Source organism: Equus asinus, chromosome 9 (assembly GCF_041296235.1).
Source record: "Equus asinus isolate D_3611 breed Donkey chromosome 9, EquAss-T2T_v2, whole genome shotgun sequence".
NCBI classification, from domain to species: domain Eukaryota; kingdom Metazoa; phylum Chordata; class Mammalia; order Perissodactyla; family Equidae; genus Equus; species Equus asinus.
The window spans coordinates 40,398,937-40,425,610 of NC_091798.1; the positions used below are offsets into that span (position 1 = coordinate 40,398,937).

A 26,674-nucleotide genomic window follows, 5' to 3' on the forward strand; every position below is an offset into this window, starting at 1 on the left:
CAGCCCTGGTAAGTGACCCTACCACCCTTTTCCAGGGAGCCCAGAGGAACGAGGTCTGATACAGTGGAAAGCTGGGGCCCATGCGAACAGTGAAACATCTACCAGCCTCAAGAGCTATGACTTCCCCTTTGGAATGAGCATGGTAAAAAGGATTGCCTTTCTGAAATACATTCCTATCTGCCCAGTCTTCAAAGGATTTTCTTCAAGGTCAAAAGGCCAGCTTCCAGTTCCAGAAGACACTCCAGAAAATACAGAAACTGGGTCTGTGTGCACCAAGGTCTGAAAAATTACTCCTAGGAAAGGTAGGATGTGTGTTTAGTCTATGACTTTTGTGGGGGGGTTGAAAAATCACAACATCTTTATGCTTTTTGTTTTGAGGAAGATTAGCCCTGAGCTAACATCTGCTGCCAATCCTCCTCTTTTTGCTGAGGAAGACTGGCCCTGAGCTAACATCCGTGCCCACCTTCCTCTATTTTATATGTGGGACGCCTGCCACAGCATGGCTTGCCAAGAGGTGCTATGTCCGCACCCGGGATCCGAATCAGCGAACCCTGGGCAGCCGAAGCGGAATGTGCGAACTTAACTGCTGCGCCACCGGGCCAGCCCCATCATCTTTATGCTTTTACCAAAGAAAAACTAAACTACTCAGTTTCCACTTTTGTGACCTATTTGACTGTCCTAAAGGGAAGGTAGACTGGGTGAAAAGTCAATATATGGATTTCAGGTGGAATTCCTTAGCCATTTTAGTGAGAGTGGAACTTCCCAACTGGTGCGGGCCATTAAGAGGTTCCAAGTGTGCTGAAATATTGATCGCTTCAGCCTTCTGGGTATCTGAGCAGAAACTGGGTCAGCTGGAGCTCATGAGCCATAAACTCCAGCCACAGGCAGCCCCATCCTTGCACTCAAGTATACTAAACAAATATCACTTTATGACATGGAAAAGGTTGACAAATATTGACACAAGAACAGGAAAAATCTCCTCATATAAGCTGCCTTGTTTCAATAGTGGTAATAAAATAAAATTCCCATGAAAATAGAACTTCAGTTACCCTAAAACTATGCCATATAGGTCCTGATAGGGTCATCTATCCATCCCAAGGGCTTCAAAAAGAGTAGCTGATGCTCTGCACCTTTCCATCTCTACTTGTAAGGCAGATGCCTGGCTCTCTAGTTAAATACCAACGTAGTTTTAATGTGGGTGCATGTTCCCTCAGACAGACAATTTCCAACAAAATGAGAACTCAGCCTAGATGACTCCTTAATAGTAATAACAACAGTCACTTAGAACTTCCTATGTGCCAGGGACTGTCTTAAGCGCTTGATGTATATGAACTAATTACACAATCCTGAGATGGATACTGTTAATATTACCATTTTAAAGAGGTGGAAACTAAGGCACAGAAAGGTTAAGTGACTTGCCCACGATGACTGGATCCACATCCAGAAGTCTGGCTAGTCTTGCTCTTAATCATTAGGTTACAATGCCTAATTCAAGTTTATAATCTCCGATTATACTGCACTGATAATTTGACAGTATGTGGAAATGAACTCATTCATTTGCCCCTGTGTGAGCTCAGAGAGAAAGGATCTGTGAGCTTCAGATATGTGGCAGTCTGCTGTGCCACTTGTGGTACTGAGTTGTTAGAGAACAGAGGGAACTGGTTATATCACAGCTCCAAAAAGAAAGAGAGCCAAGCAGGGTCATCTCAGCCTCAGAGTTTCTTAATAAATCTACCTGTTTATTAGTTTGTTAAGGTGGCTTTTAAAAAACACTGGGACACAGGTGCTTACATCAAAGGACCTAGGGACAATGTCAGCCAGAACTGACTACATGGCTTTCTTAATCTTCTTGAGACTAACAAGCTCAAGAAAAGTACAGAAGACATTATCAACAACTAAGTGAGGGCCATGAGGCAGAACTGTATGTGGAACCAGGAACTGGCTAGTTGGTTGACAGCCTATACCAAATAAAGACTAGTCACAAACACATTATAAATAAGTTTGTGAGAGGGAAAAGAGGTCAAGGTGAATCAAAACAGCAAACCAGCCCAATTAAGACCAGCAATGGCTTGTTAATGGCAGAAGCCAATGGAGGTTATACTAGAGTAAGGTTATCATTATATTGGTCAGAGAAAAAGTTTCTTAACATGGATATCCACAACTGCCCTGACAATGCAGCCAGAGGCACTCAAGGTGGGTTATGGAAGGGGCTTTGGGGTTTATTTTACTAGTGTATTTTGGACAGATACTTGCATAACATACTTGACACCATGGAATCTAATAAAGCCTGCCCTCTCAGCATATCTTGCCAGCAGGGTTGTAGTAAGGTACTGAGCCCATACTAAAGTGAGTATCCCCACTGGAGAGTCTGTAATCCAGCACCAATAAACACAACCATCAGCTCAGTTCTACTATTATTTATTTTTTTAAATATTTTTGAAAAAATATAATTTTTTTACAATATTTTCAACTTAAACACTATTCACACTGAACACGTATGGCAGCTTAACCTACCCAAATATGAAGTTTAAGAAGCCAAAACTGTTCTAGCTTTGTTAAAAGAAAAGTTGTGCTGTAGACTATTGTAGTGATGGTTAACAAAGCAAGGAAAAGCACCACTCAAATCATATGTCACAATTTCTTTGTTCAACTGGATTATGGGTTGGTCAAATGTTAGACTTCACTCAGGCATAGCTACAATAGTGACTCCTTCGAAGAAGATGCAATTCACAAATCACATACTTCCTCAGATGTAACATTAGGAGAATTCAGATTTCTTACATGATAACATACCATAAAAGCCAGAACTAGTTCTCATCTGATCACTACCTTGTAACCTCAGTAACCAAAGACATACTTGTCTGTAATGAATTATTTCAAATTAACTAACAAGCCTTCTTCAGAAAAAGGAGATTCTTTTTGATGGGACAAATGCAAATTTAAGTCTTAACTGAGAAGTCCGCTTAGCAACTAAAACTTAATTTACTCATTTAAAAAAAGTTTAGACATTAACAAGTGTTAGTTAACCATAAGGGACCAGTTTAGTCTAAAAAAGACAATTCACTAAGATTTAGAGGTCATTTAATGTGGTGCTTTATCACAACTTGACTGGTGCTTCTTTCCTCGCTGTCTTCACATCAAGTCATGGGGCCAATTCTATTTTCAGTAAATGTTTGACAGCTTTTTACTTAATAACAGTCTCAGCACTTTTATTAAGCATGCAAGACTAACAAAACTTTGGCAATGCATAAGTGTAACACAGTGACAAGAGAGAGCTTTTACAATTAAGTCTTCTAATACTGCCTTCACAGTGTGGAAATTGTGCTACATCCACCAAAAGAGGGCCCCGTCTACTCAAATATTTTAGTACTTCACCCCAGGAACAAACTCCTTTGCATTTGGGTTCAGATTGCTCTTGACCTGGAAAATAAGCACATAAAAAAGCAAGTTCATTAACAGATGGCTTCAGATACTCAGAAGCATTCAACTCAGATCCACATGCAAAAACATCTTCCAAAAAATATAAGACAAACACAGGAACTCAGATTGTAAGGTTAAACTTAACCCAAAAAATATATGGCAGGGAGAGGAGGAACCAGATGTAAGCTATATATATGTGTCAAATTTTATCAACTTTCTTAAGAGAAAGTAGAAATTGAAATTAAATTTGCTTAAGTGTAACTAGAAATCCACTAACTTCACATAAACTAAAGGAGTATCACAGAACAGAGGATTCTGTTCATTTAATTATGATATTTGACTTTCTTTAAACAGTTTCATACTATGCAAAAATTTTAAACAAGTGTGGAAATGATTAAAGTGACTGGGGAACTATTTACGAATTAATTTTACTTTATGATACTCATTGAAAATATGGAGTTGTCCTTCGACAGTTTCTGTATTCTAATTCCTACAGGAAGCACGGTATATAACAGGAAAAGAAAACTACATGGGGAGTCAGAAGACCTAAGTCGGAAACCCAGCCCCTAACTTCCTATGTAAGCCTGGATAAGTCACTCTCTCTGGGACTACGTTTTTGCATCAGTTTTTCAAAAAAAGGGAAGAATGGGCCAAAATCTCTAAGACCCTCAAAGACTTGTGCCACCATTATTCTCTGTCTCTAAATCTTTACTTTCCTAAGCAGACGTGTCAGCAATAGTGAATAGCTAGAAATTTTCCTCTACCACATCCTGGAATGCAACTTTGTAAAAATGAAAAGAAACCAGGACAGACTCCAGGGCCTGAAATGTAGGCATGCTGGCAGGCTTTCAGATTGAATCTGACCCTTCTATGTCACATACTTCAAGACCAAAGCATATTAAACATGTTGGAGCAATAATTTAATTTTAGCTTCATAATTTATACACAATTATTTCCTTGGACAGGACATATTCTCCCCTCTCTCAAGGGAAATATATCTAAACTTTAAAAGTGTCAGGTTTAAATAAAAATGCACTGTTCCTGAATGTGCAATCTTTTGGCAGCTACAAAAGAAAGGGAAGGAATTCAAGTAATCTCAAACAGACTGAGTTGAACAAACCAGTTTCTATACAATGGAATTATACTGGGTCCAGATTCTTATTTTTGAGGAAGACTAGCCCTGAGCTAACATCTGCCACCAATCCTCTTTTTGCTGAGGAAGACTGGCCCTGAGCTAACATCCATGCCCATCTTCCTCTACTTTACCTGTGGGATGCCTACCACAGAATGGCTTGACAAGCGGTGCCATGTCCGCACCCAGGATCCAAACCGGAGAACACTGGGCCGCCGAAGTGGAATGTGCGAACTTAACCACTGCCCCACCTGGCCGGCCCTCGGGGTCCAGATTAAAGTTACACATTATGCCCTGCAAAGGGCTTTACTCATCAGGGAAACCAGGATCATGTGTGGAGTGATTAATGTAGCCATAAGCAAGCATATCCCAACAGACTATTCAGATTACACATCTGCTCAACTGGGTTACTGTCATTTACAGCAACAAAGGCTATACCACAATGTAAAATTCAGCGTTCTCTATGCAGCCCTTTAAAAGAATGGTTTCCAAATGCCTGACAGCGCACACCGGCTGAATAATAAATCCTCTAGAGTGTTTTTTAAAAGTTAACATGCCTAGGCGATTGATTCTGCAGGTCTCGGATATAGGTGAAGAACTTATTTTTGTTTTTAATGCTTCAAAGTAATTATGATGTATAGCCAGGTTAGGAAATCACTACACAATGAACAGAAGACAACTGCAAGAAATACTTCAGAGTGTAGTGGGTAAATTGCAGAGAACTATCTTGTAGAAGCAACTAGAGACTGTCAGTATGGACAGAAAGGTTAACATTCTGACTTTATCTTAATTTTAGTGAAGGACTCCTCAGGTTCTACTCTAGTACTAACATTTAGTTACCACAAGTTCCGAAAAAACTTTTTACTACAAATGAGACACTAGCAATGAGACACTGAGAAGGACTAAAAATGCAAATAGGTTTGTGTTCCTTTTCTGCCAAGAGCTTGTAAAAGTCCTTATTAAATCGCAGTTCTCAATGAAGTTAGGGTAACTCAATGAAAATTCCTAGGTCAGGAAAAAAATCTCCAAAATTTTACCTTTCAGACAAAAATTTGCAAATTTCACAAAAAGTTTAAGACAAAATTAAAGAGCAAAACCTATCAAGATACTTTTGTATAGGTCAGTCACGTGGACACACTGTGTACTCCTTTCGGATTAATGCTTTAAGATATTTAAGTATCCTAGGGCAACATAGTTATCAAAACCAAAAGCAGTGGCAAGAAGTCTGTTGGTGGTCTCAGACTAGCTCCAGAGTGTTGCCGGAAGTCACTCCATGTCACAAGTGAGACTGGGAGGCCTCTGCTTCCATAGTAAGAAGCAGTATAATTTCTGAAGGGGAAGAGATGTGGAACTCTTCTTAAACAGATGGTTGCTGGCTTTTCCACTTATGGGAAAGATGAGCTAGGTTTTAAAAAGATGAAAAATAACTTTTTACCACAAGATCTTCCAGAGAAGAGCCATCACTGATAACAAGGTCATTAAATTGGTCTTGGATTTGGTCCATAGTTTGTGGGAGATCTCGAGCTGGAATAAACCATTCATGTTCTTCTTCCTCTTCCAGCATTTCTTGGAAACAGCGTTCAATAAATTCTTCTTCCCATAACTCCTCTTCTATCTGGATTTATAATAAAGGATAATTTATAGTACACTTGGTAAGACATCACTAGGAACAGCTTAAAATACCTTGAACCAAACCATTTAAAAACACAATGTCGTACTTCCTCCTCTGCTTCTGTACTAAGGAAATAAAAATGTTTACCATAAGACCTGTTTAGGGTTTTGCTACATCTTTAACTTGTCTTAGCAGAATATTTTTTTCCATTGAGGGTGTCAGGGAAGAAGTAACAAATAAAGGAGTGCTCTCATTGAGGAATGCACATCAGAATTACCTGTGATACTTTATACAAACCCTAAACTCACCTAACAATGACCAACGAAAAACCTTTAGAGGGTAGGGTCAGGGCATGGGTAAAAAAACCTTTTTTTAAATCCCCTATTGATTCTCTTGAACATCCATCATTGGATATGGCAAAATCAAGCTGACTACTGATACCAAAGTGACGATCGGGAAGGAACTAGATGAAAGATGGGAATAGGTGCCAGAAATATGGAAATAAAAGATAACATTTATCAATGTATGAGAGTTCTCTAAAGAGAACAGTGGTGTCAGATTTTCAGGCTGATCATATTGAGAACTTTTAGATCAAATGAGAACAGCACAATTCTGCACCCTAGTACCTGTGCCTGTCTGCTCGTGATTCCTGAATTCTCTTCACTTTCACTGAAACAGAACTGATTGGTGTAAGGCAGTGGTTTGCAAAATGAACTGCTCACTGAAACCATCTGGAAGCTTTTAAAAAACAAGTTTCCCAAACAAAAAAACAGCTCACTAATTGGGAAAAAATATTTACAAGCCATTTATCCGACAAAGGGTTAATCTCCATAATATACAAAGAACTCACACTGCTTAACAACAAAAAAACAAACAACCCGATCAAAAAATGGGCAGAGGACATGAACAGACATTTCTCAAAAGAAGATATGAATATGGCCAATAGACACATGAAAAGATGTTCATCATCGCTAATCATCAGGGAAATGCAAATCAAAACTACACTAAGATATCACCTTACCCCCGTTAGATTGGCAAAAACATCCAAAACCAAGAACGACAAATGTTGGAGAGGTTGTGGAGAAAGAGGAACCCTCATACACTGTTGGTGGGAATGCAAACTGGTACAGCCACTATGGAAAACAGTATGGAGATTTCTCAAAAAGTTAAAAATAGAAATACCCTATGACCCAGCCATCCCATTACTGGGTATCTATCCTAAGAACCTGATATCAGATATCTCAAGAGTCCGTTGCACCCCTATGTTCATCGCAGCATTATTTACAATAGCCAAGACGTGGAACCAGCCTACATGCCCAGAAACTGATGATTGGATAAAGAAGATGTGGTATATATACACAATGGAATACTACTCAGCCATAAAAAAAGACGAAATTGGCCCATTCACAACAATGTGGATGGACCTCGAGGGCATTATGTTAAGCGAAATAAGTCAGTCAGAGAAAGACGAACTCTATATGACTCCACTCATAGGTGGAAATTAGTATATTGAGAAGGAGATCTGATCGGTGGTTACCAGGGAAAAGGGGGGGTGGGGGGAGGGCACGGAGGGGGAAGTGGTGTACCCACAACATGACTAACAAAAATGTACAACTGAAATTTCACAAGCTTGTAATCCATCATAACATTAATAAAAAAAAAAAAAAAGTAAAAAAAAAAAAAAAAAAAACAAGTTTCCCAGGCTCCACCCTAGTCCTCCTGAATCAGAAATCTCTGGGGTGGGGTGGGACCTTGAAAAAAGCTCCCTGAGTTGTTTTAATCAGCAGTTAAACCTGATAGTAATCACCATCCAAATAAAACAGGAGTGGTGGCACATAAGTCCATATATTTCATATGTAAGGCACCAGATAAAAAACATTTCAGGGACAAGTTTTTTGTTGTTAGTGCCCTTGAGTCAAGGTGATTCCAATTCCTGGCAACCCTGTGTACAGCAGAGCTGAACCCTGCCTGATCTTTTTTTTTTTTTTGCGCCATCCTCTCACCTTCTGGCGCTGTATTAGACAATGTTCCGCTGCTATTCATGGCCAATGTTTTTGGAAGTGGGTGACCAGGTCCTTCTTCCTAGTCTGTCTTAGCATGGATGCTCCGCTGAAACCTGTCCACCATGGTTGACCCTGCTGGTATTTGAAATACAGGTGGCATAGCTTTCAGCATCACAGCAACACACAGCTGCCACAGTACGACAACCAGCAGACAAGTGGTGTGGTTCCCTGATGGGGAAACAAACCCGGGCCATGGTGGTAAGGGCACCGAATCTTAACCACTAGACCACGAGGGCTGCCTGGCTTCAGGGACAAGTACAATTATATTATTTGATGACTGTCATGGGCTACGAAAAAGAGCATGTTTCTACACAAAACTAACTTGTCTGTTGAATTCCTCTTCATTTTCCATCCACATGTACTCTGCAAATGGATTGTCATCTTCATGAGAATGACCGTTAATTATCACATCTTCATTGATGATGCTTGGGCTAGTACTGCTGCGACTTGGATCTTTCATGGTTGACGTTAGTTGTCGTTTTTAACCTTAAAAGAAAAACAACACAGTTAATTTAGTCAGTTAATAATCCTTTCACAGTCTTAGTGAGCATCTATTATTACCAGGCATCATGGTTAGGTGTTAGATGCACACAATATATTAATGCACATGATAAACTGAACAATTGGAAAGCTTCATTTTTTTCCCCAAATAATTTTAATGTTTAAGAAACAGCTGAGAACAGCCTAAATTCATCTGAAGTTTTCTGATAACAGTTGATGAAGGTAACCAATTCCTTAAATGGAATCCCTAAACCAGCCAAATTTTTCGTATTGGTTATCTCTTGCTTTATAAAACAAGCATGATCTGGAAGAATTAAGTCACCAAGTGACAATGAAAAGCAAATTCTACTTTTTAAAACTGATATTAAAAAGCCCAGAGACCAAAAGTGAAAACTAACAAACTTCTAATAATCTCTTAGTTCCTCAGTCCCAGGTTATAGCTCTGAATCTCTCGACTTTATAGTCCATTCTCGATTTGCTTTATCTCTAGGTCTGTGTCAAGTTCCTCCATGCCTGGATTTCCCCACTGTACAATGAGTTTCAGGCACCTAATCTCTTTTTATGTGAATAAACGTAGTATCTAATACAGTAGGTCTGGTTTCTTACACTCTGCTCAATAAATGATAACATGATCTAACCTAATTGACATACTGCAGGCTAAAAGCATAGTTTCAGATTCTACAATATTCTACCAATTTATTAAGTCTAAAATTGCTAAAAATGGGTTTACATAAAAGAGTCACTTGTACATAAATTCAAACAGTAGTGTGATTTGTGCCAAAGGAAGGAAACGGCATACCTGAGGACAGAGTTTAAAAAAACAAAAAACAAAAAACAAAACCTCTTCAGGCCTTGTTACTCCAAAGTTATCATAATCAAATAAAACACTAAAACTAAAACCTCCTATTAGAGAGAGTTTTTTTCCTTGGGTTAAGGTTCAGGGGAAAATTTGCTGTGTTGCCTGGACCTTTAAATTCCTTTGATGGACTTATCCTTAAGAAGACATAAGCATAATAAAAATTCAGAGCTGTTCATATAATACAAATTTACTCTCTAAGTTGTGGTAGGGGGTCCTATTCCAACACACATATGTATTTTCTCAAATACTGAATACTAATGACAATAGCATCACAGTGGTGACATTTTTAGTTGTTAGTTTCAACTAAAAGTTACTGAGAACTTCTGCCCTAATTATCGTTGTATGTATATGAAAAAGAGGCAGAGACAGCCTGAGATTTATGTGCCAGGGTGTGGGTAGAACGAAAACATAATTTGGGTTAGAAATTGAGGCACTGTGAAAGCAGACAAGACAGAAAACAGGCAATGGATATCTTGGATACTTTTATTTATCATTAATCTTGGATGAAATAAAACCCTTTATTTTGATAACAAGTTTTCACTAACGATCAATTCCTCTAAAGAAAATTACTCATTCTTTTATGACAGGCGACCAAACATTTATATGCTTATCTTTAAATGAATTACATTTTAGATTAGCCTCAAATATTATGAATAGCATGGGTCAATTCTGTTTTGCAACTGGGAGGAACTTCATTTACTCAGTGAATGAACTGATCATTAAACTATGTTCAAAGATACCAATTTTTAACAGCTTTTTCTTATTATTTTCCCAACATGTAGCCCACCCCAACTTGTACCCATTAAATCCTACCTTTCAGAAGACTACAATATTAACAAGTAACTTATCTTTAGTTAAAAACAGCAAAAAAAAAATGTTTAGCACAGAGTATAGGATATTCAATATTCAAATGGAATTGAATCGCTTAGTAGTAACTGTATGTGTGAGACATGTCCATCTAGAAATACTTCTAACTTGTTTTTAAATATGCTTCAGGTGACAAAAGTATATCTATATACAAACGCAAACTTTTTTTTCCTTTTTTAAGAAAAAAGTGTTTCCCACACATTTTACGAGCATAAGCTTGTATAAACAATGAAAAATCTGCCTCAGCAACTTTTATAGTCTGGGAATCTCAAGGGATTCCCTTCCTCCTTGTTTGATGCCAACCAGTAACAAAATCTAAACAGTGCTTAGCAAAAAGGGCCCAATCCCTGCATTTGACAAGGCCCTAGGTCAGCTTTTTGCCCATTATCACCTCATCAAACAACGTGTGGCTTTGGTATAGATCCCAGTGAAAGAGTCTATGAAGGACAGTATATGAAATTACTTTGTCAAGCAATATTTCACAAACAAATCGTAATTAAAACCAATAAAAATGAACTGGAGCCTGGGCATTAATCTTATACCTTAATAGCTGAGGGAAGGAACAACTGCTGACCAGAATTCTAGCTACAGCCAACCAAGTGAAAGCCAGAGGAGTAAGGATCACGTACTTTCAGAACGCTCACAGACCTACAATTATTGATGCAAGGTGTTATAAGGTAATGTATAAGATTTTTAATTTTCTTCTATGACCTGTTCTTGACCCTTCTTGGACCAAAGTGCATCCTTTGTTTTGCTATTTTTGAAAACTGACTATACAGTTCAAATACCAAAAAATTTACTTTTTTAAAGTATCTGATTGGCATCTGTTGAAAACAGTTAAACGCAAATGCAGCAGCCAATGTGGCTTAGGGCAAGAAACAACAGCTGGGGCAAATAAGCCAAAGCAAAAAAAAACCTGGGAGGAAAGGCTGGTGAAGGAGATGCTTTGGGAGTAAGGGCTTTGAAAAGCTCCTGCATATTCTGGGGAACCTGGAAGGCCATGGGCATGGCCTTCCCAGATCAGGGAAGACCTGAGAAGGCCTTACACTCTCACCTCTGGCTGACCTTCAGGCTCTGCACATAAAATGAAGGCTAAGATGGAGTTGTAAACTGCCTGAGTATTGAAGGTGTGCCTCAAAATACACAAGAGCCCATCTGCAAAGACTGGGAGAGTTTTGTTTTTTGCTTACAAGTATTGAAGAAAATCTCTTTTAAAAATTAGCTGACCACTAAGCTAATGGAATAGAGACTTCAATAGCACACACACACAAATACAAAATTTTACAAAATTAGTTTAGAAAAGTTAATGAACAAACAACTACAACAAGCAGAACAACCCTGGGAGAGAGGAGAATCTGATTTCCAGAGTTGCCACAGTATAATCTTCAACATGTCCAGTTTTTGACTAAAATTACAAGGCATGCAAAGAATAAGGTATAGGCTATACACAGGAAAAAAAGAAATTAATAGAAACTGTCCTGAGGAAACCCAGACATTGGACTTACTACAGAAAGACTTTAAATTGAGCATTTAAAATACATTCAAAGAGCTAAAGGAAACCATGTACAAAGAACTAAAGGCAATCATAAGAATGATGTCTCGGGGCTGGCCCCGTGGCCGAGTGGTTAAGTTCGCGCACTCCGCAGCAGGCGGCCCAGTGTTTCGTTAGTTCGAATCCTGGGCGCGGACATGGCACTGCTCATCAGACCACGCTGAGGCAGCGTCCCACATGCCACAACTAGAAGAACCCACAACGAAGAATACACAGCTATGTACCGGGGGGCTTTGGGGAGAAAAAGGAAAAAATAAAAAATCTAAAAAAAAAAAAAAAAAAAGAATGATGTCTCATCAAATAGAGATTATCAATAGAGAGAAATTATAAAAAGAAATCAAACAAATTCTGGAGTTGGAAAGTACAAAAACTGAAATGAAAAATTTACTAGAGAACTTACAGCAGATTTGAGAAGGGAGAATAAAGAATCAGCAAACTTGAAGGTAAAACAATTGAGATTATTCACTCTGAGGAGCAGAAAGAGAAAATAATCAAGAAAAATGAACAGAACCTCAGAGACCAGTGGGACACCAGCAAATGTACCAACATATGTATAATGGGAATCCCAGAAGAGGAGAAGGGGTCACAAAAAATATCTGAAGAAGCAATGGTTCCAAATTCCTCAAACTTGGTGAAATTTTTGTTAGTCTACACATCCAAGAAGCTCAACAAACTTCAAGTAGGATAAACTCAAAGCGATCCATGTATAAACACACTTTAATCAAATTATTCAAGGACAAATACTAAGAATAGCTTTAAAACTATGAGAAATGACTTGTCACATATAAGGAATTGTCAATAAGATTAACAGCAGATGTCACATCAGAAACCACAGAGGCCAGAAGGCAGCAGGGCAACATGTTCAAAGCGTTGAAAGAAAACAACTTTGAACCAAGAATTCTATATCCAGCAAAATCATCTTTCAAAAACGAAGGAAAAATTAAGGCATCCCCAGATAAAGAAAAAGTGAGAGTTCATCACCAGTAGACATGTGAAAGTCTTCAGGCTGAAGTGAGTCCTTCAGGCTGAAACAAAAGAACACTAGACGTTAACCTGAATCCATCCAAAGAAATAAAGAACACTGGTAAAGGTAACTACACAAGTAAATACAAAAGTCAGTAATAATGTATTTTTGGCTTTTAACTCCTCTTTTTCTCTATACGATTTAAAAGACAAATGCATAAAATAATAATATTAAGTCTACGTTAATGGGCACACAACGTATAAAGATGTATTTTGTGATAATAACACGAGGAAGGAAAGAGCTACAGAGGAACTAAGTTTCCGTATACCCTTGAATTAGTTCAAGGTATTAGTTCAAACTTGATTGTCACAAACTAAGATGTTAGCTGTATTCCCCAGGGTAACCACTAGGAAAATAAACTAAAAAGTATATAGTAAAAGGTGTACAGCTGGGGTGTATTACCATCCCATTTGGAGGCAGCCAGAAACAAGCAGCTTAAAGACTCCAAGAATCAATGAGTTCAAATCCATATATGTTAGTCTCCTTTGGCTGGGGAAAAAGATTTTCTCTAGACTAAAAACAAAAACTTAAGAGGAAACGCTGGAAATACAACAAAAGCACCTAATTAGCTTGAGTGATGTTTGAGGGCACAAAAAAAACAATCTGGGAATTAAACCATACCATTCTGTTGCTATCTTATCTTTGCTCAGGATTCAAGCTGACCCACTTTAAAAGTGGCAGAAAATGAACTGAAAAAGGCAATAATTTACCCTCAATTTTTTAATGTTCACTATTTGCTTCAAACCATGTTTATTATACTTTAAAATCCTAAAATTATCAGAAAATATAATTTAAAGATTATAATTTTTCAGCCTCAATCTCATGCAAAGGATTTTTAAAATATCATCATAATACTCAGAACAAGTGGTTTAATATATTAGCAGTCGTCAGAATAAAAGTAATTAGATTTCTCTAAATGAAAATGACAAAATAAAACAGTAATGTATCACCTCACAGTGTTTTCAGTAATCATTTGAAAAATTTTGGATAGCAGGTCTTTGTACATAGGATATTTTGTTGGAAAAGGAAGCATTAAAGTTAAAGAAATGTATGTAAAAGTACACACTACTTTAAAAAAAAAGAAAATACAACTTAGATGTACAAAACAGGTGTAAAGTACATGTAACTTTTTCCTCTCCATCTCCAATCCTACCCAGAAATAATCAATGTTACTAGCTTAGTATGTATTCTTTCATTTTTCTTTGCATACAAAAACAAACATAAAGGATTTATATATTTTAATAGAATCATGCTAAATATATTACATGAAATTTCTTTACTAGTCAACATGTACAGGTATACTTCACTTTTTAATGGACGCAGCACCAATTATTCAGCCACTCCCCTCAGATGCGCACTTACGTTCCCAGTTTTTGCATTACTAACAATACTGCTTTGATCACCCTTATACATCTATCCTTTTCTATTTGTGTTTTTTGTAGGATATACTCTCGTAAGTGGGAATAACTAGGTCAAAGGCCGTGTCTATTTCTAACTTCAAGACAGACTGTCAAAAATGTTGTGATAACGTACATTTCTACAATACATTGAGTGCTCCCATTTCTCTGTATCCTCAATAGTCCTGGATATACCCAATATATTTTATTTTTGCAATCAGCTGGGCTAAAAATGCAATCTCATTGTTTTCCTTTACAGCTTCTGGGATGTGCTTATCTTGCTTAGGAATTAGGAAGTCTTTTCCTACCTTAAGGTTATTGTTTCTTATATTTTCTCTCAATATTTTTATAGTTTCACTTCTTTTACATTTAAGGCTTTAATTCGTGTAATTCTCTGAGTATGATGTGGAGTTGTATTTTTCCATATGAATATATCACCCATCATTATTTAATGAAATTTTATTCCATGTTCATCATAAATTCGACTTATACTGTCTTTCTGGATTCTTTGTTCTGTAATTGCGTATTGTATACCATTTTTTCAACTTTTTATTTTGAAGAATTGTAAACCTACAGAAAAGCTGTAATAGTACAATGAACACTCTTACCTTTCATCTAGATTGATCAACTGTTAACATTTTGCCACAGTTGTTTTCTCTATATAATTTTCTTTGCTTAACCATCTGATAAGTGCAGACATTACGGAGACATCACAACTTTTCATCCTCAAATATTTCAGTACAATATCTTACTGTTTTGATCACAGGAGCCTTTCAGTAAATTTTAATGTCTAGTAACATAACTCCCTTCCCTCTCTTTCTTTAGGGGGTAAATCTTGCACACCTATTCTTCATATGAACTTCAGAATCATTTTGTTCATAATAGTCTGACTGGAATTTTATTAAATTTTGAAATTTGATCAGGATCAACATTTTTATATTAAGCCTTCTAGAAGGCCAGGAAGATGGTACATCTATTTACTCAAAATTGTTTTAATTACTTAAAACATAAATTAATCTGGACTTCTTTTTACCAGTAATGGTGGGCTAGATTATTTGGACCAGTCCTACCACTGAAAACTAAGTGTTGGATGACATATCTTTAGAGAAATCCATAAAAGCACTAAAGTATTGACAAGAAAGTAAAGTTGGAATTCAGAGAGAAACGAGGAACTCCTAAACACTGAAGCTGCCTTTGTGCTGAGGGCTTTTGCCCATTAGGCTTCTTTGGGTTGAATCCTTGGATGCTTCATGGGGCAAGAGGCACAGAAGTCAAGGTGGGAAAATGAATAGGAGATCCTCCCCACTCTAAGCTGGGACCCTAAAGGGCTATACATTTAGGGTGAGGGTAAACCAAAAGTAACCCCACTCCCCACCAAACAAATCAAGAGGAAAAGGTGGGAGGGAACACAGACACTATGACTATGTCCTCCTGTGGGTAGGAGGAATAAATTCTCATCACCTGGGAGGTCCACAACACCCAAAGACATTAACTGAGTATGAAGCAGTCCTGAATTGGTAGTGTTCCCAAGTGCCTGGTAAAAGCAAATGTAAAACTTCTTGGGGGAAGCTCATCTTTATTCTAGGCCTTGGGGACCTCCATGAAAAATTTTTCAAGGGCAATGAACAGTACACAATGAAAGATAACCAAATCCAGAAGGAAAAAAAAGCCACAATGAGCAAGAAGCAGTGCAATTTACAGAAAGCATAACCAGATCCATACCAGACTTCAAATATTGGGATTATGTGGCACAGATGACAAAACAAATGATTAATACAGATCAAGCTTGAAACATCTTCAGAGAACAGCAAAGTATAAAAAGTACGTAGTAGATTTGGATAAGAGCCAAATGAAACTTCTAGATATACAGAAATCACAACACAAATAAACGCATAATAGGTTTGGCAGCAGATTAGACACAACAGAAGAACTAGAAGATAAAAAGAAGTTATCCAGAAAAAAAAGCAAAAAGACAAGAACACAGAAAATACAAAAGAGGATTCAAACAATGTAGAGGGTAGAATGAGAACTACCAAATTCCTGAAGAAAAGAAAAGAGTGGGGCAGAGGCAGGATCTGAATATTCGAGATCTGGTGAAAGACATCAACCAACATGTTTAGGAAGCCCAGGAATCTCAAAGAAAGATAGATAAATACAAACCAAGATACATTATAGTCAAACTGCAGAATATCAAAGAGAATTCTCAAAAGCAAAAACAAAAAAAAGGACATTATTTTCAAAAAAGTCACAAGAAAAAATCAGCTGCTTCTCAACATTAATGAAAAGCAAAAGACTACAGTGAAAGAAAATAACTGCAAACCCAGAACACTTGACCCCTGCAGAAAAGAGCTTTCAAACATAAATGAACTAGAAATTTTCCATCCTTATGTTCAGTAATAATTAGAGTAACAAAAAGTATGAGATCCCTGAAGGTAAATGAATCTAAAATTACTACCAGTTTTTAAACTAGTACATCTTTAACAACCTTTAATTTTGTTTTTCTTATTATGATTAGTCTATTCAGGTTTTCTATCTCTCTGGTTAATTATGGTAATCTATATTTCACTAAAATTTAATTTTCTCCAAAATTTCAATTTTGTTATAAAATTTCAGACTGTAACTGTTCTAATTTCTTCTGTTTCATACTTAATTTGATTATATGTTCCTCTTTTCCTCGCTTAGACCTACCAGGGATTTATCCTAGGGAAAAAAAATCCGGCTCTGCAATTTGCAGGTCAGTGTAATAAACTCTTCACATATGTAAAAGAGGAAGATCTGTGTCTGTGTGTTCACCGTTTCCAAATGCATAGAATCTCTGGAAAGATATAAAGAAACTGAGAAGCAAATCATATCTGATAAGGGACTTGTATCTAGAATATGTAAAGAACTATTATAACTTAATAATAAAAAGACAAACCACTCAATTAAAAAATGGGCTGGGGGTGCCGGCTCCGTGGCTGAGTGGTTAAGTTCGCACATTCCGCTGTGGTGGCCCAGGGTTCGGATGCTGGGTGCGGACATGGCACTGCTCGTCAGGCCACCTTGAGGCGGCGTCCCACATCCCAGAACTAGCAGGACCGGCAACTAAGATATACAACTGTGTACAGAGGGGGTTTGGGGAGATAAAGCAGAAAAAAAAAAAAAAAAAGATTGGCAACAGTTGTTAGCCCAGGTGCCAATCTCAAAAAAAAAAAAAAAAAAGGGCTGGGCTGGGCCAGTGGCGCAAAGTTCACATGTTCTGCTTCAGCTGCTCGGGGTTCACTGGTTCAGATCCTGGTGCAGACCTAACCATGCTGTGGCAGGCATCCCACATATAAGGTAGAGAAAGATAGGCATGGATGTTAGCTCAGGGCCAGTCTTCCCCAGCAAAAAGAGCAGGATCGGCAGTAGATGTTAGCTCAGGGCTAATCTTCCTCAAAAAACCCCCCAAAAAACAAAATAAAAATGGGCAAGGGACGTGAATAGACAGTTCTCTAAAGAACATACAAATGGCCAATAAACACATCGAAAAGCCACTCAACGTCATTAACCACCAGAGAAATGCAAATCAAAACCACAATAAGATATCACTTTATACTAGAATGGCTATAAAAAAAAAGACAGATAATAAGTATCCGTGAAAATGTGGAGAAATTGGGAGCCCTCATTCACTGCTGGTGGGAATGTTAACAGGGTGCAGCTGCTTTGGAAAACAGTCTGGCAGCTCCTCAGAAGATTAAACATCACCATATAACCCAGCAATTCTACTCCTAGGTATATACCCAAGAGAAATGAAAATACATGTCTAGGGCCGGCCCCGAGGCTGAGTGGTTAAGTTCGTGCACTCTGCTTCGGCGGCCCAGGGTTTCGCCAGTTTGGATCCTGGGTGCGGACATGGCACTGCTCATCAGGCCATGCTGAGGTGGCATCCCACATGCCACAACTAGAAGGACCCACAACTAAAAATATACAACTATGTACCAGGGGACTTTGGGGAGAAAAAGGACAAATAAAATCTTTAGAAAAAAGAAAAAGAAAATAAGTGTCTACGCAAAAGTTCATAGCAGTATTATTAATAGCCAAAAAGTGAGTAAAATGCAAAGGTCTACCAGCTGATAAATGGATAAATACAATGTGGTATGTCCATATAATAGAATATTATTCAACAATAAAAAGAAATGAAATACTTAATATATGCTGTATCATGGATGAACACTGAAAACATTATGCTAAGTCAAAGAAGTCAGTCACAAAGGACCATACATTGTATGACAGCTAAGGGGTACAAGGTTTCTTTTTGGAGTAACGAAAACTTTCTAAAATTGTGGTGATGGATGCACAACTCTGTGAATATACTAAAAACCACTCTACTGTACACTTTAAATGGGTGAATTGCATGGTATGTGAATTACAGTTCAATAAGAGCTGCTAAAAAACAACTGAGAATGCTGGTTGCCTACAGAGAGAAGAACTAGGTGGCTAGAGATATTTTTGTAGCATCTTTTGAGTTGTGAATGAATTATCTATTAAAAATTTCAACTTTAATAAACAAAACCCTTGCTTTTGCTTTCATCCATCTTTTCTACTTATTTTTATTAATTTCAGTTTTCTCACTTTATTTTCCCTTCCTTTCTACTTAATTTCAGCCAATCTGTTGCTTTGTTTTTCAAGTTGACAAACGTGTTTATTTTCAACTTTTTACTTAATAAAAATTTTATATCTATAAATTTTCCCTAGAAGTTTTTATACAGAATATAGTTCTTATCAATTTTAGGTAATTACAAATTATTTAATTTACAAGGAGCCAGAGATTATTCAGAAGAATAATTTTCTTAATTTTCAAGTGGTTAAGGTTCTTTTGGGTATGTTCTGACGCCCTGATTTCTAGTTTTATTTTATTATGTTATAAAATGCAGCCGGAAAAACCTTCACTTTTGGGGATTTATTACATTTTTGTTTGCAGACAACTATGATTTTTGCACACTGCTCCTTGGGCCTAAAGAGAAAAACGTGTGATTTCTAAGGCACACACACACATATATATACACACACATATATGGTTGATTTTTTTTACTTGATCTGTTAAATTCTGAAAGTCGTGAATTCAAATCCTCTACTATAACATTATTTGACCCAGTGTGAGACTCTGTCTGATAGGAAATCAACATTTTTGATGACTGATGTTTGGTTTTATGTCTTCCATCATATTTACTTTTCACATTCTATTCCTGTAATGTTTATTTTCCTATTTTAAACAGATTTTTAAAAAGTACTTCTAAAAAAATTCACTTTAAAATCATTTTTAATGATTTTTAAAAATCTTTTTAATTTAAAAAATTTTTAAAAATCATTTAAAAAAAACTTTTTCTCTTACAGTATATATCTTTTTAAAGAATTTTTAATTGAACCCTTAAAATTCACATTATTATTTCTATTTTGCTAGATTCACTGCTTATCATTGTGTCTTTTATTCATCATATTCCCCTAACTTGACATCTTTGTTTTGGTTTACTCTTCAAAAAGTTACCTGAGGATATATATTTCTAAGTCACTGGATGTCTGAAAACGTCTTTTGCCCTCATATTTGAACAATATTAAGTGGGACAGATTTAGACTTCTGTTCCGTCAATAATCTACAAATATTCCAGCTTTCACTGTTGTAGAAAACTAATTTTCTTTCTTTTGTAAACATCCTGTTTAGCTGAGAGCCTAATATGAGCGCCTAACACCTAAATTCAGAAATTTCACCAGATTCTGGTTAGGTGAGAGCAGTTTTTTCCAACTAATGATGCCTCGCATTTTCAATCTACAAACTCACATCTTCAGTTGTTTCTTCCCTCCTGAAACGTCTCTTACACACACTGGTTTCCAGCAGTGTCCATTTGTTTCTATTCTCTATGAAATTTTAAAATACGGATATCATTTAAGTTTTAGAAACTCCCCCCTAGTTTCATCTCTTAAGAATTCTCATCAAAATTCAGAGTTCTCTTCTGACTCCTAGACACCACCTTTCCTTATTCATATGTATATAATTTTAACCCACTAGTTGTCTCTTCAGCAGTGAGAGGAAAAAAATTTTTGCATCAGCCTCTGTTATCCACCCAGAAGTTTCCAAGCAGCATTCAATTTTTTGCTTTAATAACTGGCAGTATAAAGTAATGATTAAAAGTACGGGCTCTGGAACTAGATGGCTTTTCCAGCTGTGTGACCATCAGCAAGTTATTTAACCTCTCTGTGTCTCAGGTCCCCCATCTGTAAAATGGATAATAATAACAGTACCTAGGCAGACAGCCTGGCACACAATAGTACTGTCTATCTTGGTGCTTATTAAACAGAGCAATTAAAGGTTGATTGAGCAAGGTCTAAGGTAAAAATCACAGGTCCAAAAACCTGTGGGAGTGAAACAATGTCACAGAAAACCCCCAATCAGACTATAACCCTAATCTCAACTGTCGTATAACAAGGGTGATTAGGTGGGAGTAAGGATGGCTCAGCCCTGCCTATCATCTCTACCGATAAAAGCTTAAAGCATACAGAAATACCATCCTTATGTATAAAAACGGATAAAAAAAATTAGAAGAGGCAATTCTAACCTTTAAACCCACACCACCCCATGTGGTAGCGACGACCTACATGTGGTTATGTAAATTTAAAATTCAATACAATTAAAAATTTAGTTCTTCAGTTGCACTTGCCACATTTCAAGCGCTCGATAGACACATGTGCTTAGTAGCTACCTTACTGGACAGCACCTCTCTAAACAATGAGCAAATTAAGGAAAAGATTGAGTTATTGGAATTCAACTTTAGATGTATCAAATACAAACTATTAATGCACCTGTGTGGCAGGGTGCTGCTGATCACAAAGGCAATAACTTGGACAATTCTAATCCTGGACTGGGTTCGAATCCCAGATATACCACAAACCACCTACAAGACCTTGAATTCATCATTAAATCACAGGCAGCATAAGATAATGGTTAAGAGCACATAATCTCTGGACTACTTGGGATTTGAACTCCAGCTCTTACTAGCTGTGTAACACTGGGCAAGTTACTTCACATCTGCCATCTGTTATCTTCATTTTACAGTAGTACCACCTAGAGATGGTGAAGATTAAATACTTGTAAAAGCATTTAGAACAATGCCTGGAATTACTAAGTGCTACAGAAGTATGTGCCTAATAAATCTCTCAAGCTTTTATTTCCTCAATTTCAAAATGGGCGATATAAAACTTGCGGTGCCTATTTCACAAGTTATTATAATGAATATGAAAATAGTTTGTTGGGGCCAGCCTAGTGGCGTAGTGGTTAAGTGTGCATGCTCCGCTTCGGCAGCCCAGGGTTTGCAGGTTTGGATCTGGGTGTGGACCTACACACCACTCATGAAGCTATGCTGTGGCAGTGTCCCACATACAAAATATCGGAAGAGTGGCAAAGATCTTAGCTTAGGGACAATTCTCCTCAAGCAAAAAGAGGAAGACTAGCAAGAGATGTTAGCTCAGGGCCAATCTTACTCACCAAAAAAGAAAGAAAGAAAGAAAAAAGTTTGTAAATTACAAGAATATGTAAAACCACAAAAGGGGGGGAGCAGAGGTCTTATTTTCCACCTCCCACAATATCCATGAATTCCTGTGCTAACAGTGGACATTTTATAAATGTTTATGTTTTCATTAAAACTGGAGCCTCCCTCTCTAGAGTTGTAAAGGGATAAACCTGAAGAAGATGCAGAGTTCTTACTGAAGGAAAAGCCTACTATAAAGTTTGTCCCAAAGAGGGCAGGGATTACCTACCTCAATTTGAGCTCTCAAGGAGCAATATGTAATATATACTATAATAAAATCATCCAAGCTCCCAAGCCTTTAACCATTACAGAGAGTTTACAGTGCCTAACCCCCTTCCCTTCAGGAAACAGAGAAAAAGGTGTAATTTTTGGAAAGTTACCTATCTTTGTCACAGACACTTATTTGTGAGAAAAAACTAACTTTTGTTCAAGTTCACAATTAACAAGTGGCATAAAAAGGCTAATTCGTGCCAAATATCCTCTCTCTCAAAACGGAAACAGAAGCAAAAAACAGCACACACTGGGAATCTCATTAAAATTCCTTATGGAAACCCTTCTCTTATTTGCAAACATAACCTGCAGCAGATGAAATTCCAAAGGCAATTTAATGAAAGTGCAAACCAAAACCTGGTTAACTGCTTGAATGCAGTTTGTGAGAAATCATGCCCCCAGAGTACAAGACAGTTATCAGCCAGCACATGCAAAATGGAAATGTGTCCTCTGTTGAAACAAATGTCAAAAGCTGTCAGCTGTTAGACCTTCTCCCACGGCAGATTGGAAGCCGAATTCTTTCCAGAGTGTGCGGATTCTGTGGGGCGATGGGGCTGCGGAATTAGGGGAAACAAGACAACAAAAGGAAGCAGAAAAGGCCTTTTTGGAGTCACTAGAAAACACCACTGCTGGCTGCTTCAACAAATGTTTTGAAAAAACAAACTTCACCACAAGCCATATACTTTTGGGGATGGTGGGGAGTAAGCAGAGAGAGATTAGGAGGCCTAGAATCAAAGAATGTGAACTGGATGGGCCCTTAAAATTCATCTGGCTCAAAACCCTCCTGGAGCAGGGGTTCCCAGTACCCTCAAGGCCCTCCTATCCAGAACATGGGATACAACACAACTAAAAATAAGGGGTAGGTGAGGGCCAAGAAAAGGGAGAAAGGGGATCAGAAAGATACAGGCCCGTGGACGGTTGCAGAACGCTCCCCTCGGACGCTCGCCAGCCCGCCAGTCCCTCCGCCCCTTTCTCTTTCCCCACCCCAGCTTCGGGAGGAGCGCGCACGCGCAGCAAGTAGGGGCTGCGCGTGGCGACGCGCAGGCGTAAAGTGGGGAGAAACAATGAGCTTTGTTGCCGAGGTGGCCGTGGGGGGCAGGGGAAACAGGGTACCAGAGCGGGGGTTGAAGGGACTGGAGGGAGGGGGGAGACGCGAGAAAGTGCTTTCCCGGCAACCCTCGCGCGCCACCGAGGACCCGGATAGAGAGCTGCGAGATCCAAATCATAAATAATAATGACAATGAGAAAAAGGAGCGACGGCCATTTCTCAGAGAAGAAAAAGACGAAGTCGGTCCAAGCTCATCCTTCAGACTCGCCTGAAAGGGGTAAGGAACACCGGAGGCCATACGGGGCTTGGTGGCCAACAACCGGGGGACCCGCTAGGCCCCTCAGTCGTCGCCGAGGTGCTGTCCCTCGACCGCCAGGGCCGCCGCACCCTTCTCGTCGCTCCGCCCGAGGGAAGCCCTCACCCAGTGCACGGCAGCGGGGACGGCAGCCAACGAATCCGGTCGGCCTCCGCGGATCTCCACAGGCAGCGCCGCTCCCCCGCTCGACGCGCGCTTCGCCCGCCGCCTCCCTTCTCCAGTCCAAACAAACACCCTAGCCCGGAAGTGACTTCACTTCCGCCGCCGTTGGCCCCGCCCTCACGTTCTGTCAGCGCTGCCCTCTGAGGCCACGAGAGAGCGCGCGAGAGAACGCGCCAGCCCAAATTTCTCTGTCTCCCACGCTGCAGGAATGTGCGTGCGCAACGGGCTTTCCTGCGTACCCTGGCCGGGACGGTACACTATGCTGGGAGTCCTGAGTCGGGTCCGGCCAGTGTCCCCACACCCCCCCATCCTTCAAGAATGATGGGAAGCATAAGTAGGGGAACTGGTGAGTGAAAAAGACCCTGACAAGATACACGGACGTGGACTCTTACGGACTGCTACCATTACTTCAAACGCACTGACACCGAACAGAAACATCTACATAATGACAGCGCACTCACACGCCCAGAAACATACAGCAAACGTGATACACATTGCACACTAACAGTGACATGCACCGGGTCACATCCAGAGATCCTGACGCAGAAACATGATAAACAGAAACAATAAACTAAGACAAATTAACAGAAGCATATTAACTGATCTACAAGCACCTGCACCCAGACACGTTCAGGCACACACTTTTTGAAGCTAGACCTTTACACACAGACGCAAGTTATGAATATGTGGTTCCCAGGCAGCCTATGGAACCTTTTTTGTGGCTAAGAGAGGAAATACCCTGTCCAGAGATAGAAGGGTGAGACCTCATTGTCCAAGAATTTCCCAGTCCATGATCCTGGATGCACTGTCACCCATACATTACTCTTATCCATGCTTCCTTACTATCATCATAGGCAAGCCCCAAGACGTATTTTTAGTGATACTAATCAAGGTACAGTGTTTAGTATGTTTAAAAAAATTTGGATGTTTGACTATATATGCACTGTATTTGAAAGGGGACACAGAAACTAGTAATTTCTTCCCTCTGGAGAAGGAAAATGAGGGACTGAGATTTACCTTTTAACTCTTGTAAAATTTGAATCTTTAAAAAACCACATGCTTTTAATATCTACTAAAACTACATTAAAAAAAGTTCCCTCCGTGGGAAGGCTTGAATCCATAAAAGGGCTACTCCTCTTTAGGGCCATTTCATTCATTGAAGGTCTGCTTTGGGTCAGTCCAAAGCCCCAAAGAAATAAAGAACACAGTTGTTCTGCCATAGGCCCTGGGTCAACAACTTTCGCCACATTTGCAGAAACAGATCCTAAACTGGGAGAAAGTTTGGCTATGTTGCCTGCTAAGCAAACAGCTCTGGAAGGAGATGGTGCTGTTTTACAGGTCTGTGGAGTATGATTCATCCAAGGAACCTGGAAGATAAGCTATCAACCTGAGGCTGGAAGAGGCATGAACAGGACAGGAGGAGGACAAAATAAAAATAGGTGGAGTTTAGATAAAATGTGGTTGACCCTGACATTCTAGAAGTTAATCATGAGATGAATTGAACTTGTTACTTAGTAACACAAATCACTTAATTGAGTATATTGGTAATATTGAAAGATCATCTTTGATAAATCCTGGTTTATTTTAGTCTGAACTATTCAAAGGTTTTTGTTGTTTTTCCCACCCAAAGATTTCAATTCCCAGCTCACAGTGTGAGTTCACCATTTAGTTGAGAAAGCTTAATGGACCCAGAGTACTTCCCTGGTATCCTCTGGATATCCTTCCTTCCAAGGACCCTCTGCTCACTTGCAAAACGGGGTTCATGATGTTCATCCTATGCCTGGATGGTAGTGGTGATGGTGTATGAATGGAATACACTGTCAGAAGAGCAAAGGCTAACAACAGTTTGCCAATGAGGAGGACAACCACTGTAATGGGACTATTAGAGGTCCACAGTTTAAAAATACTGCAGAAATTCATCTGTTTGGTTCAGATAGTAACAATCCTAACTTGAGATGGAGGTTGAAGTAGGAATCAGAAGAGAGAGGATGGTAGTGAAGGCCCAAGATGACTGTGACTAGGCTTCCACACTAAACTACCATCTTCCTACAGACGTGAGGTTTATCAAAAAGTAAAATGTCGATCTTCTGATTCAAACGCTTCACGTATAGGAATCCGCCCAAAGAAATTGGACATATGTAAAAACATGTAAGGAGATTCATAGCTATATTATAAACAATCAAAAAAAATCTAAAAGCCTATCAGGAGGGAATTAAATGAATTACACTGTAACAGAATGAAACATTATTAAAAAGATGTACATTGTTATGGAATGATACTTTTTTTAAAACAGGCTGCAAAACAGCACATATAAGCTTCTAAAATTATATATATAGACACAGGCATGTGGGGGTATAAATGCAAATATCTGATAGAATAGCAGTATCTGTAACAGCAGTGTCTCTAGGTGGTCAGATTTTGAATGATTTACTGTCTTCTGTACAGATTTTTATATTGTCTGAACTCTCTATGAAAGCTTGAATTGAATTTGTAAACAGGAAAAAAAGTTACACCTCAAATAAAATCTAACCTATATCCCTATAGTTTTTTGGTAATGGCCTTGTCCCTATGCTCATTTCTATCATGTGGAAGCTGGGCAGAATATGTGCCCCAGCATTACTGTCTTGAGTAAAGGCCTAACATTGGGGGCATAAGCAATGGTCCCTGCTCTAAATGTTTACACTTCAGGTGAGGAGACTAAGCAGCATCCAACAAACTCTGAATGCCTACTATGTGGCTGCACTATTCTAGACACTGAGGATACACAAGACAGTAACTCACATGATCTTTTCCTAAAAAAGTTGTTTTAGTGAAGCTTAATGAGATACTACCTCACACCCATTAGGATGGCTACTATCAAACAAAAAATAAGTGTTGGTGAGAGGTGGATAAATTGGAACCCTTGTGCAT

General features: G+C 38.6%; 2 protein-coding genes and 1 long non-coding RNA gene across 13 annotated transcripts in view; 2 read left to right on the forward strand and 1 right to left on the reverse strand.

Moving 5' to 3' along the window:
- SLC23A1 (solute carrier family 23 member 1) overlaps positions 1 to 4,344 on the forward strand; it is a 15,623-nt gene extending 11,279 nt beyond the window's left edge. For 5 of the 8 annotated variants that reach the window (XM_070518148.1, XM_014853844.3, XM_044780570.2 and 2 more), the window contains 2 exons: positions 36 to 302; positions 3,917 to 4,344. In XM_070518148.1, the coding sequence (XP_070374249.1) occupies positions 36 to 283 (248 nt within the window). In that variant the 3' untranslated portion in view covers positions 284 to 302; positions 3,917 to 4,344. Of the gene's footprint in view, positions 1 to 35; positions 303 to 498; positions 2,405 to 3,916 lie in introns of those variants that run through there. The other 3 variants (XM_070518147.1, XM_070518151.1, XM_070518149.1) reach the window with 1 other exon arrangement.
- Positions 2,403 to 23,890, reverse strand: PAIP2 (poly(A) binding protein interacting protein 2). 4 transcript variants are annotated; one of them, XM_070518169.1, is made up of 5 exons: positions 23,708 to 23,838; positions 12,407 to 12,473; positions 8,550 to 8,713; positions 5,988 to 6,167; positions 2,403 to 3,420 (listed from the first exon to the last, which is right to left on the reverse strand). In XM_070518169.1, exons 3-5 carry the CDS (start codon positions 8,685 to 8,687, stop codon positions 3,364 to 3,366), a joined length of 375 nt encoding a protein of 124 aa, XP_070374270.1. In that variant the 5' UTR covers positions 8,688 to 8,713; positions 12,407 to 12,473; positions 23,708 to 23,838; the 3' UTR covers positions 2,403 to 3,363. The 4 variants fall into 4 exon arrangements, with proteins under 4 accessions (XP_070374270.1, XP_070374271.1, XP_014709332.1 ...); XM_070518170.1 differs by lacking the exon at positions 23,708 to 23,838 and adding an exon at positions 12,988 to 13,026; XM_014853846.3 differs by lacking the exon at positions 12,407 to 12,473 and having other exon boundaries at positions 23,708 to 23,890.
- On the forward strand, positions 23,281 to 26,305 carry LOC106839228 (uncharacterized). The gene is made up of 3 exons (XR_001400065.3): positions 23,281 to 23,563; positions 23,971 to 24,110; positions 25,103 to 26,305. It is a non-coding gene; the product is annotated as an uncharacterized lncRNA (long non-coding RNA).
- Positions 26,306 to 26,674: the final 369 nt, after the last annotated feature.

Coding starts and splice junctions, on each gene's coding strand:
- PAIP2 (XM_014853846.3), bottom strand. CDS start 8,687: ATGAAAGATCCAAGTCGCAGCAGTACTAGCCCAAGCATCATCAATGAA. Junction 6,168..8,549: donor AAGAGGAATTCAACAGACAA/GTTAGTTTTGTG, acceptor TTATAAATCCAG/ATAGAAGAGGAGTTATGGGA. Junction 3,421..5,987: donor CTTCTCTGGAAGATCTTGTG/GTAAAAAGTTAT, acceptor CTTATTTTCCAG/GTCAAGAGCAATCTGAACCC.